The 13,785-nt window shown below is 46.0% G+C and overlaps 1 protein-coding gene across 1 annotated transcript in view; it reads left to right on the plus strand.

Moving 5' to 3' along the window:
• Positions 1–2,668: 2,668 nt before the first annotated feature.
• Positions 2,669–13,785, plus strand: part of PPP1R1A (protein phosphatase 1 regulatory inhibitor subunit 1A) — a 74,997-nt gene continuing 63,880 nt past the window's right edge. The window contains 1 exon segment of the mRNA XM_033136891.1: positions 2,669–2,828. Within this exon segment, the coding sequence (XP_032992782.1) occupies positions 2,748–2,828 (81 nt within the window). The 5' untranslated portion in view covers positions 2,669–2,747.

Below are 13,785 nucleotides of genomic sequence, written 5' to 3' on the forward strand. Positions count from 1 at the left end.
TTCTTGTAGTCCTCCAGCACCAGAATCCAAAAGCATCAATTCTTCAGCGATCAGTCTTCTTTATGGTCCAGCTCTCATTTCCATACATTACTACTGGGAAAACCATAGCTTTAACTATACGGACCTTTGTTGGCAAGGTGATGTCTCTGCTTTTTAAGATGCTGTCTAGGTTTGTCATTGCTTTTCTCCCAAGAAGCAGGGGTCTTTTAATTTCGTGACTGCTGTCACCATCTGCAGTGATCATGGAGCCCAAGAAAGTAAAATCTCTCACTGCCTCCATTTCTTCCCCTTCTATTTGCCAGGAGGTGATGGGACCAGTGGCCATGATCTTAGTTTTTTTGATGTTGAGCTTCAGACCATATTTTGCACTCTCCTCTTTCACCCTCATTAAAAGGTTCTTTAATTCCTCCTCACTTTCTGCCATCAAGGTAGTATCATCAGCATATCTGAGGTTGTTGATATTTCTTCTGGCAATCTTAATTCCGTTGTGGGATTCATCCAGTCCAGCCTTTCGCATGATGAATTCTGCATATAATTTAAATAAGCAGGGAGACAATATACAGCCTTTTCGTACCCCTTTCCCAATTTTGAACCAATCAATTCTTCCATATCCAGTTCTAACTGCAGCTTCTTGTCCCACATAGAGATTTCTCAGGAGACAGATACAGGAGTAAGCCCCACTGAATGCAATAGGAGTTACTTCTGTGTAGGCTTGGTTAGGATTGCTTGTCATCACTACACTGCTGCCTGGGAACATGCCCATTGCTTGTTGGCTGCCTTGCCCACATAAGGGCAGCCCTGCGGCATTAGGTCAAAGGCCAGTCAAGTCCAGCCTCCTTTTCTCACAGGTGGCCAGCCAGGTGCCTATATGGGAACCCCACAAGCAGGACTGAAGTGCAATGACCCCCTTTCTACAGGTGATTCTCAGCCACTGATATTCAGAGGCACCCTACCTCTGTATGGTGGAATTGCAACATAGTAGCCATATGACACAGGTGGCGCTGTGGTCTAAACCACAGAGTCTAGGACTTGCCAATCAGAAAGTCAGCGGTTCGAATCCCCGCGACAGGGTGAGCTCCCGTTGCTCAGTCCCAGCTCCTGTCCACCTAGCAGCTCGAAAGCACATCAAAGTGCAAGTAGATAAATAGGTACTGCTCTGGCGGGAAGGTAAACAGCGTGTCTGTGCGCTGCTCTGGTTCACCAGAAGTGGCTTTGTCATGCTGGCCACATGACCCGGAAGCTGTCTGCGGACAAACGCTGGCTCGCCTATAGAGCGAGATGAGCGCCGCAACCCCAGAATCGTCCATGACTGGACCTAATGGTCAGGGGTACCTTTACCTTTACCCATATTAAATTATTTGGTAACATTTGTATACCATGTAACTTTCTGTTTAATTGAATGGCTGTACAAATTTCCCTTTTATTCTCTGTAAAATTAAATTTCTGCAGTAAGGCAAGGGAACACGTGTCCTTCCAATGTTTCTGGACTGCAACTCCAGGTAAAGGCCCACCTGTCTGTGGGATACTAATTTCCATGGGATGTTAGTCTCCTACTGCAATGAGAAGCCATGAGTGGCTCCATGGGAGTCTTATGTCTCAAATGTTGAGTGACGCCCCAGGTTTTCCCCTGCTATAAATTCCACTGAAATTGGTTACATTTTAATGTTACTGAATTTGTTTTATGTTCTAACTGTATTGTATTGCAACCCACCCTGGGGCTACATGATGCAGGGCTGGCTAAAAATCTGAGAAATAAATGAATTCGCTATCTATAGTCTTTTAGTGCCTGTCTCATCATGTAGCTGTTCCATAATCTCTGTGAATTGTGCACACCCTCATGGAGGCTAGGGGCGCTTCAGGCTATATCCATGTTGTCTATCTCTGCAGCTCTTAGCAGTTATTCCGAATCAAAGGAGCCAGCCCAACTCCTAAGGGTCAAGGGGTCTCCCCCCCTCCCAGTTGGCAATGTCATTCAAATAGTGCGTGTGCACCACGTCATGTGATCGATTATGCGGGGCACAGCTTCCCTCCCCCCCATATTTTATTCAAGTTGGCACCCCTGCTCCCAATCATGCCCCATGTCCACTTTCAAAACAACCACCGGACAGCGGGCGGAGCCAAGGGCCAAGGGCCAAGCTACAGCCGGGCGAGTTTTTGCCAGGTCAAGGGGATGATCTTCGATTTTTGGATGGGACGGAGAAGTAGGCAGGTGGGCGGGCTTTCCCCAAACAGATCCTAGTCAGGGATGCAGCTAGGTCGCTCTGGCCTGATTAGAGGGTGGAGCCAAGCAGATCAAGACACGGGGATCAACGCAAGTAGAACGCGGGGGCGGGAAATCTGGTCTCGAAATTCCTGCTTTATTCGGCAAGATACCTACTTGATCCCGTCCCGAAGGCAATGGCTGCTTAGAGGCTTGCTGGCGCGTCTGTAAGCATCTCCTCCCGAGCATCTCTCCGGATATTCCCGAGCGCGTCGGTCGGTGGCAGCTTTCGTGTGCGTGTGGCGCTGCCTGTGTGTGTGTGTGTGTCGGGGGAGGCCCTACGGCCCGAGCAGCCAATCGCGGCGCCTCTCGCGTGGAGGGGGGGGGAGGCGAGGCGAGGAGAGCGCCCTGGGTGGGCACGAGAGCGGCAGGGCGCGCGCAGACGGTACTGAGTAACCTGCGCGAAGGCGAGAGAGAGAGAGAGAGAGAGAGGTCGAGGCAGTGCGGCTTGGCAGAGGGGACGGCGGGACCCGGAGGAGAAGCCGGCATGGAGCCCAACAGTCCCCGCAAGATCCAGTTCACTGTCCCGCTGCTGGAGCCGCATCTCGACCCGGAGGCGGCGGAGCAGGTGGGTGGCGAAGACCTTGCAGTGCGGGGAGGTGGTTTAGCTGTGCGCGGCGTAAAGGGGTTTTCTTTTCTCTCTCCCTCTCCCTGAGATCGGGAGTTAAAGCTTCGCCCCGGGACCTCTTTGTCTGGGTTATGTGGGCTTCCCATTCTTAAGCGCCCTTTTGAAGTCACCGTGTGGCTCCCGATCGCCAAGCATGTTATCCGGGATTAACCGCTCCTCCCCATCCAGTAGGATGTACTGAAGTGGCTTTTGGAGCGTCTCTGAGCATATGCAGAATGCTTTCATCTCTCCATTGAATAACCAGCCGCGCGGATCGGGGCTCCCCTCTGTTTTGAGCCTGTGTCCTCGGTCGGGTTTTCAGCCCTGGCAACTCGTTTGGGAAACTGCTATGTCCCGGTGGTGTTTTCCTTGGCACCGCATGTGCTAAGGAACGGGGACGCAGTCAGGGTGGGATTATCCTGTATGTGCCCCCCACCCCAAACCCTTCTCTCAAGAGGAGCCTCTCCTGGAGGGTCATGAATTGGGTTTACTGTGACGGCTGTGCATAGTGCATCCTCTTCCTCCCCCGAGTGACCCAACTCCATAGATGTAAAGGTGGCATATCTTGTGGCATCGCAATGGGACGTGTTCTAGGATCTGGGTGGTGAGCTTTGTGGGACTTCTACAAGCTCTGGAGTGGGGTGGGTCGTGCACTGGGGAAGGGGCGGAATTCTACCTTGTGGGTGTGGTGTCTGTCATTTTCGTCATTGGGCTTTCAGTCATATGTAGGTCACTTTAAGGAATTGGGGCTGTGGCAGGGAAATCTGGGGTGTTGCAAGGTGCTGCTGCCCCCAATGTGGAGTGCTTGGGTCTGGGAGGTGGTATGGGGTGAAAGTGCAAGCCCTTGGGTTGTCCTGTTCTCAGGTTTGCACTGAAATGCCATGGGGTTATAGGGAGTTGTGGTGGCTGTGTAGCACATGCTTATTAGGGTGCTATCTTACATCTGTAACAATGCCATCTTTCCAGGCTTATTATGTCTGCCAAATAACTCCCTTCGCTTTTAATATTTCTTCTGATTTCTCTTAGATATCAGGGATGCTTTGTCAGCGGGCACTCTTGAACTGTGATCACATCTACTGTGTAGCTGGAGGCTAGTTAGTTATAGGCTGGCTCTCCTGTGGCGGTGAGGTTGCAGGATGAAAGAAGTGTCCGTGGGTGGCTGCTGTGCCATTTTATTGGGAGGGTGATGAAAAGCGGGGCTCGCTGTTTGGATTGAATTGTGAGAGATTGCAGTGGAGGTTTGGGATCTGGACACTCTTATCTCTGGGAGGTATTGTGTAATGGGAAATAAATGCGGAGATTTTAAAACAGAGCGCAAAGGATGGCAGGGAGCCTCTGACTATGAGAGTTGCTGAAATTTAACAATGACGGTTAAAGTGGAATAGGAGTGATTTAAATGTATGTTGTGGATGTGACCACAACTATTAAAAGTGCTCAGGAACCTGGTGCTCTCTTGTGCCTGGCCTAGGGTTTTAATACACACACACACACATATATATTAACTGGCCCTCTGCTAATGCACTTTTTAGAGCTGCTTGCTGTGAAGACATTTCAAGTGTTGATGCACATCTCCATGCTGTTGAAATCACCAGCTGCTGATGTCTGCAGGTGAAGTGACTGTTAAAAAGCCAGTCGCAGGCCACAGTGGCCTTTTCCTAATCAGTTGGCAACCTTTTCCACCATTGGAAGCCCTTTAGGATATGTCGCTTCTGCATTCTGTGCAGCACCTAGCACCCTATTGGTACCAAATGTTGTGCACAAAGAACTGCAAGGTGTATTCTGGAGTTGTGTTTGGGTTGCTTGGAGGTGCAAGATCAACTGACCTATAGCATGTATGAGTTGCATTTGGAGAGGGGGCTTGTATTGTGCAGAGAAAGCATGGCTGACCCAACCCAGTAAACATTACAGGTGGCTGCCTGGGACTTAAGAAATCCAGGATAATGGGATGGGCAGGAGGTGGGGCGGGCAATCCTCTAGATCAGTGTTCCCCAACCTTGGGCCTCCAGCTGTTTTTGGCCTACAACTCCCATCATCCCTGACCACTGGCCTTGCTAGCTAGGGATGATGGGAGCTGTAGTCCAAAACAGCTGGAGGCCCAAGGTTGAGGAACGCTGCTCTAGATCAGAGATCTGAATTCTGTGGGTCTCTAAGAGGTTGTTGGACTACAACTCCCATAATCCCTGACTTTTGGCCACACTTCATGGGTCTGATGGGAGTTGCAGCTCATCAACATGTGGAGGGCCACAGGTTCCCACCCCTCCCTGTAGGTGGAGCACAATCTTATTTCCCCACCCACACCTAGTCTCCTGCCTTTAAGGGGAAATGGCCTGAGAGGGGATGAGGTCAAGTTATATAAATACAATATACTGGGTTGAGGAACCCTGGCCCTGGGGGGGGGGGAATGCCACCCTCCAGGCCTCTGTCTTTCTATAAAGCCCTTAGAGCACTCCCCAAATGACATCCCTTAACAGGCCTGTTTCATGTTCTCTTCTAGTACTTTTGTCTGGCTAAAGCACATCAATGAATTGTGGTGATGTCCTTGACCGGATAGAAGGAGGAGAGAAGTGGATGTGTATAAACCTCTGACTTCTGCATGGATGTAATCTATCCTCTTGTTAAAAGTCAAATCCATTGCTCTGCCTTCATTTTGCCTCTGGCCACACCCACCATTGCCATGTGGCCTCAGAAGGGTTGCCCATAAAGGAAGTCATCCCTTGGGTTGAACAAAATTTCCCTGCTGCTGTTATACCATTAATTCTCTTGTACGGAACCTGCTTCCAAGTACTGCAAGTCTATATGTAAAATTTACTGTGTTTTATGTAGCTTTTCAGAGATGTACTCTCTCACAAAGTGGCTTGTATCAATTAGAAAAAGGGTGGTGGCACTGCCATCAGGCTTCCCAAGACACACAAGAGAAGGGAAGAGGAGGGGGAAAGAAGCTGAAGAAGAGCAGTTATTTTAAGGCTAGAAAGAAGTGGTAAGCTATAAGTGGGTTCTATTCACATGCATGGATCAAGCAAAAGAGATCAAGCAACACAAACTCTTGAGGGAGACACTTGTTCATCCCCATGATTGTGCCCAACATGGTTTGGTTCATCCCTGTACCATGTAATGGAGAAGTGGGGAAGCCGTGGCCTTCCAGATGTTGTTGGACTCTGGCTCCTATCCTTGGCCATGCTGGTTGATGGCAAGTGGAGTCCAACAAACATTTGCAGGGCCACAGTTTGCTCATCTTTAGCATACAACAAGAAGGGGAGCACACAGAATTTGCCTGGGGGAGCAACCTAGCTGAACTGCCTTGGCTTATGTTGCAATGTCCAAAATGAAGACGACACACCAGTTATCCCACTTCCCCCCTTCATCAGCTTCCTTGCAAAGCTTTTTCAGTCTTGGAAAAGTAGAGATCTTGTTAGTTTTGCCTCTGTAGGAAAAGATGCCATTTAAGGAGGGTTCTCGGAAGAAGCTGCTGAGCAGATGATCCTGCACCTTTAGCCCACAAAGAAAGAACAAATGCCCTGGATCCCATTTTTATCTTCAGGAAGTCCCTGCTGCTAGAACTAGAGCCTGATCTATCATGGATGATTAAGTACATTCTACCTAGAGCAATACCCAGGTAGATTCTACTCAATGAAGAAGGCCCAGCACCCACTGACAGAGCTTTCTTTGCATGTAGAAGCATACCCTCCAGCATTTCTCAGATGAAAATTGGACATTTCTCACACACACTGAACTCCCCTTCCTCGGCCCCCTATTTTCGCCACCCCCCCCCCAGTATTTCCTATCAGAACAAGGGTGAGTGCCACCACCACTGCAGCAATGGGACACAGCACACACGCCCTTAATCCTGAATTAGTTTTATTCTTTGATAGAGATACAAAAAGAAAAATGCCCCCCAAAATAAATTTTTAGAAAGGGGTAAGATTAGATGTGGATACACAAAACTTGGAGGGTCCTGCCCTCTTGGCGGCGGCATCCTCTCCTCCTCACCTGCTCTCCAGCAGCTGCTACAAGCTGCCCCAGAGAGAAGGCCAGCAGCAGTGGCATGGAGAGGCCACGGGATGTTCCCTCACAGCCGCCACTGCTGTCACTCAGGAAAAGTGTCAGCTTATTCTCCTCTCCGAGCTCAGCACTGGCAGGGGAAATAGGGACATTTTGGGATCAAATCAGAAGCCGGGTGGCTTTTGTAATTCTGGGACTGTCCCTGGAAATTTGGGACACTTGGAGGGTATGCACAAGGTCCTAGGTGCCCTTTGGATGCTGTAGGACTCCAACTCCCATCAGTCCCAGACAGCATGGCCAGTGGTTGGGGGATTATGGAAGCTGTAGTCTAGCAGCATCTGGAGAACTATCCTACCACTGTCCTGGGTTCAGTCTCTGGTATCTCAGTACAAGGATGATGGCGGCCAGGATGGGGAAGACATTGTGGAGATCCAGTATCAAACAGAGTAGACACTACTGAGCAGCTTGAAGGTCCTGGCTTGGTCAAAGGCAGCTTCATGTGACCTTGCTGCTGTACACTCAGTGCTTCCCATCCTGGGCTTCCTTTCCTCCCCACCTTCCTAGCCTTGTGGAAAGCCTGATTGTTGGTGCTTTACTGGCTTCTGCTCTGCCCCATTTGGCATGACAGCTAGCCCCAGTCCCTGACCTGCCAGGTCACCATGACTGTTCACCTCCCGTCCCATGACCTGCAGTTACCTAATCGTAGATTATACTGGAAATGTAAGGAGACATTCCTCTCTGACAAGGACTTTGCTGCCAGGCCTGCTTTGTAAGCTTTTGATGATGTTCTGGGAGCATTTGCTGGAAATGCATGGTCTTGTTCACGTTATCTATGTACTGTACATCATTTGCTTTCCCATCTCTTGGTGACTCACAAGTGGGTCTGTGAATGGACTCTCATTGGAAAGTCTTGAGGTGGCTGATCTGCCTCATCTGCATGCAATTCTGCAGTCATCAAGTGATAGCAGGTGTGAATGTATGAATCAGACCACCGAGATTTAATGGACCAGAGAGTCACAGTGACAGTTCTTGCTGGTTTAGTTGAATTCACAGGTGCTTTACTGTATTTCAAATGCTACCAAAAAACATGGACATTCTCCCTCACCCCCAGTAAAGCTTGCCTTCTCTCCAATTGGTAGCAGGCAGCTTTCCATTGAAACCAATTTCCTTCAGGGTGAATTTGATTTAACTCAAATCAATTTAAATCACGTTCTAAATCACTAATCAGTAAGACTTGATTTAAATCATTTTTTTTACAGAAAGACTCATTCTTGCTGGTATAATCTTAATATTTATAACCAGATGAAGGTTTAATTTTTGGAATAATAAATTTTCAGAGTAGTTTTACAGTTATATAAAAATTACTGATTTGGTTATACTATTATAAATACATTGACAGATAATTATGAAATTATTGTGAGGTTTAATAAGTTAACTGTTTATATTTGGACTACTTTTCTGCTGTACTTTATTGGAAGGAGAAAAATAATCATTTCCTTAATAACAATTTAAACAATTTATTTAACTAAAACAATAACATTATAGCATATGTATCCATGTTTGTTAACTGATGTGGTTAAACGATTTTTTAAAACACCTTAGACTGAGTTTTAGCACACATGAAAAACTTAAAACAAATCCTTATTTCCTGATGAATAGCCTTTGGACTATAATGTAACTTAAACAGAAAACTATCTTTAGAAAGATTTTTCCTCCAAAAGCATTTTATTTTAAAAATCCAATTTAAATTTTAAAAATCTGATGTTTTAAAACTGTATATATATATTTAAAAAACCATTGATTTTTATCCACCTGGTTTCCTTTCAGTTCAAGTAGAAAGGATTATGAAATTATTTAAAAACAAAACAATTTAATGATGCAGGGAAATCAGAAAATAGGATGAAGTAGGTATGGTGAAATTTTCATACTGCTTTTGGACCCCCAAAGGGGGTAGCCGAGAGATCTGCCCAAATGCTGGCTGTAAATAAGGAAGAGGCAGACCCTGCAGCCTTCCATTCTCCTTGTAGGTGACCTCCCTCGAGTGCTTCTTGAAGCTTCACCGTCATTCCATTCCCTAAAGAGTTCCTTCCTGCCTTTTAGTTTCTTCCTTATCCCCCCCCCCCCAGGGGTTTTGAAGTGCCTCTCCCCTCAATTACTTTCTGTGTAGTTTCAGAACAACTGGAAGGGATAGTGTTTTGTTTGATATACATGTAAGCACTGTATATTCTGGCGTACAAGACTACTTTTTAATCCAGGGAAATCTTCTCAAAAGTCGGGGGTCGTCTTATACGCCGGGTGGAGAATCTGCGGTGGAGTGTATCTCAAACTCTATATTTTAACTGGAAAAGTTGGGGGTCGTCTTATACGCCCAGTCGTCTTATACGCCGGAAAATACAGTATGTATGCTTATAGGTATCAAGTCAGCTGTGGGAGCAAGCTGTACTAAAGAAATGAAAAATTGGGCCATTGATTTCAATGGGACCCATGTTCAGCTCACTTAGCCTGTGTCATCTTCTCCCTACCACTCCCATAAAACAACGTGTCTACAAGCCATGGAGATTGTATACACTGTCTGAAAGCACCTCACACTGAAATATTATTTTGTCCTTATTTTTGTTATACATTTTGGTTTTTATATTGTAATTTTATGTTGTGAACTGCCCTGAAATCTATGGATGAAGGGCAATATACAAATTTAATAACTAACTAACTAATAAAAACATACTTATTTCTTGGTTGTAAGGCTTGGGGAGATAGCCGTAGTGAAAAACTGAAGCAGAGTGGCCACTTATTCCAGAGTAGTTAGAGGAGGAGGGTCTCTGATCTTCTTAATCCAGATCCATTGACTGTGGCTCTGCCACAGTTAGCACACTGCATCCAGCAAATTACCCCTGAGAGTATGTGGCCTTTGACAGAAAAAAAGAGATGGCTCTCTCCTGCTCAGAAGAAACTGCAGATGAAGAGAGGGGCTGCGTGTGACGTAGTTCTCCACAGTACTTGCGTTTCAAGAGAAGGAAGCATGGTCACTTTACCTTTCCTTAACTGTTTTTTAGGGGGAGACGTGATTGTGCTAAAATCAGATGGAGTAGGTAGGCCAGATTTGTAGATTTAATTAAGTTCCTACTTTCTTCCTTAATTCAAGCACTGGTTATCCAGATCCCACAAATGACAGCCAACCCCCCACTTCGCGTCTGCTGCTTGTCCGTTGATTTATTGATCTGGTGTCTGCATACCACAAGTGTCTGCTGTCTTTTTCCTGGAATTGAGCAGTTTTTCTTCATTGCTTTTTCATCTTTCTTTTCTTTTTAATGGAGAACCATGTATTGTCTTGATTTCAGGCACCAGAGTAGAAGGTGTCTGGGCAGGAATCAACTGACTAGTCCCACCAACAGAAGACCACGCTTTGAGCTTCATGACAGTATTGGAGCCATAAGCAAGCAGAACCTTTGATGAGACAGTGCTCAAATTTGGTCAAATCTGTCACTTTAAGACCTTGAGGGGGAAATGTTCCCCAGCAGTTCCCCAACAGGAAGCACCATGGAGGATTTGGGTTGTATTCAATGCTAGTCCTATTCAGAGTAGACCCACTGAAATTAATACACATGACTAGTATAGGTCCATTAGTTTAAATGGGTCTACTCTGAGTAGGACTAGTGCTGGTGTCTGTCTAGCTCACTATATCTAATCTGCCAGCGACTCTCCAGCATTTCAGACAGTGAAAGCCTTTCCCATCACATGCAATATGATAAATGTAGCTGGAGATTCCAAGGATTCAAACTGGGACTTTATGTATGCAAAACATGTGCTCTACCACTGATCTGAAGTCCCTCCTGTTCTACCTCATTCTGCCTCTTTAAGAACTTATGTTCAATCTATACTTGGGTAGAAGATGAATCCTGGCACTATAGGTCTGATCCTCAATTTTTTTAGGGAACCAAAGTCACTCTCCATCCTGACCCCTTTGCCCTACTCCTGATGTTACTGGACTCCAGTTCCTATTGACCCCAGCCAGCATGGCCAACAGTCAAGGATGATGGGATTTGTAGTCCCAACAGCATCTAGAGCCCCATAGGCTCCCCATAATTGCTGAACTCCATTCCTCAAATACTGGGGGTTTCAAATCATCCTCATTCTGTCTCCTCACTGCTCATCAAAATCTGAGTCACAGAGCACACCACAAGTTCTTACACCCTCTTTTCTATTCACGATACCCACCCATTCACACTGGCAACCAAACATATGAGCTGGTAGCTCACATAGCTATACCAACTGTGATGATATTGTGATTTGCATAAGCAGCTGCAGTTCAGACCTGTTAACTACTCTCATGTGGTACGTTGGTTTGATCAAGCAGATGAACACCTCCTGCCCCACATGCACATGCAGAAATGTATAATGTTGGTTTCAAATGGCCTAAATATAATGCGTGAATTGACTCATAGTTGGCACCTGTTTTTGTTTTTTTTAAATCTCATTATTCAGTTTCCTTTGGATTCTGAGGGTGGCTTACAATTATAGAATAAAGCAATACAATACAATACAATACATCAATACAAAACTAGAAGCAGAGGGAAGAGATCAGCAGCAATTAAACCCTAAAAGCAGAAGATGATTCATAGGTCTAGGTAAATAAAAAAATGTTCATTGCCTGGCATCCAAAATAGCATGGCTACCATGTGCCCTGCTTTAGAGAGGATGGTTCCCTATTTTAAGGAGTGTCTACTCCAAATCTGGTGTGATGGTAAAGGACTTTCCAGGTGTTGTTGAACTACAGCTCCTATCATCCACAGCCACAGGGCATGAAAGGAGCTGGTGTCCAATAACAACCTGAAGGGTCACAGGTTCCTCATCCTTGCTGTTAAGTAGCCTGTGACTCTCCACATGGTGTCCACATGTGGTCATTGATGATAGGATGGCCAATGGACATCCAACAACATCTGGAAGGCCACAGGTCCCCGAACCCTGCTTTATGGGGAGTGCAGTGCCATCTAAGACAGACTAAGCACCACTTTTCAGACTAGACAAGCCACCTATGGTCTGTTCCTCCACCTTGTCTGGATTCAGCTTCAAATTGTCAAGCCGTGTCCAGTTACTGATCCCAGGTGCTGATATGACACGTGTTCTGCCTCACCTGAATTGGATGAAGCGGCAAAAGAGATCTGAGTGTTTGCTCACTGATACCTCATTCCTAATCTCCCATCTGACCTCCTCACTCAGATATTATGTTGGTGTTGAACAGCATGGGAAACAAAATAAAACTCTGCCAAACATAATTGCTCAAGGTCTGTGGGGCAGAACAGTAGTCTCTTGGCACCACGTTCTGGATATCCAGGCAGGAGCAAAACCAATGGCGCATGGTGTGCCTGATCCCTAGGCAGCAACCCCAGGTGGATGCCTTGGTGGATGCTTCTGAGAGATCCTGGAGAATTGGCAGGGTCAGACTCTCCACGTCCTTTCCCCAAAATAGGCCATCTATTCAGGTGCACAAGGCACTTTCTGGGACAAAAATAAGATTGAAATGGATCTATAATAACAATAATTAATTAATTAATTAATTGATTGATTGATTTGTACCCCACCCATCTGGCTGGGTTTCCCCAGCCACTCTGGGCGGCTCCAGCCACTCTGGGCGGCTCTAGTGTTGTCTAGAGTTGCATGACCACTCAAACCTCTTGCTCAAAAAGGGAAATTAGCAATTGACTGATAGTTATGATGCTTCTTCAGCTGACTAGATGGGAGGGCAGTTGAATAGGTTTTCTGTGGGGAAATGTCCTTCCCTGTTAAACAACATAAGTAAATGTATGCAAATCAACAGAGATAATAACAATACAGGACATAACATTAAAGCTTTATTCATTCCATAATTTTTGCTAATTTTATCTAAAACATGCATACACCCCTTAACATAGAATACATTGTTTATGCCCTCTAGGAAACCAGATGCACTTTGGGCAAGTACATTAGTGGAGAAAGGGAGCGATCCAGTTTCCAAGACGCGGACAGCCAACTGTTGCAGAATTGCTGGCAACCCCTTCCTTGGGTCCGGAATAGCAGGAGAGATCATATTTCAGGGCTGTGCGATATCCTGAGAACGAAAAAGGGCACAGGGATGCAGTGGAAAGAGTTGTAAACATATTGACCAATCCGGGGAAGGGGTGAGGAGTGTTAGAAATGCCCCTCTTCCCCAGGCCGTTTGAACCAACTGCCTGTGTGTCCCTGTCAAAGAGAATGTGCTTATTTACGATGAAGCACTAAGTGCCCAGAACTAACAATGGAGGTGGCAGCATTAGTCAATGTAGCAAGGCACAAATTTAAGAAAAGCTAACATGACAAGACAAACATGATGAGAACACTGACATAGGATGGCGGAAGCTGCTTATCTTAATCTTTCTTTGGCTGCATATGAAGAAGAAAAGATACACACCTTATCTCTTTCTGGGATCTTCAGCATGTGCTGAATCTCAGATCTAGGGCTGCAGCAAGGGGGGGGGGGGAGCTACTACCGGTACCCTCCCTGGGACTTTTTGAGTCTGTTCCCTGAATGTTCAGCCATCACTGCTTTTCTTTTATGCCAAGCAACTTTCTAGTTTTTATGAAACTTTTTTGGGGGGCAAGTGAAGACAGCATTATACCCAATTGGTTTGTAAGAAGTAAATCTGCCTCTGCACCTCACCCTTGCTCTGGAAACTGAATGCAAAAGGGCTGGAATGACTGACAGCCACTTGGCTTTTAAATAAATCTTGCTACCTTTGTTCTTAATTTTTTTATTAAGCTGTTTATTCAACCACAGATAAGTATAGGAAAATTTTTTATAAAGTAGGATGTTCAATATGGCTTGAACAGTTTGCATTGTTCCCCCAGCCTTTCGACCACCTCCTCTACCTGACAAGCTCAATTCTGTTAGTAATTTCATTCCTGC

This window comes from Lacerta agilis, chromosome 2 (genome assembly GCF_009819535.1).
Source record: "Lacerta agilis isolate rLacAgi1 chromosome 2, rLacAgi1.pri, whole genome shotgun sequence".
NCBI classification, from domain to species: domain Eukaryota; kingdom Metazoa; phylum Chordata; class Lepidosauria; order Squamata; family Lacertidae; genus Lacerta; species Lacerta agilis.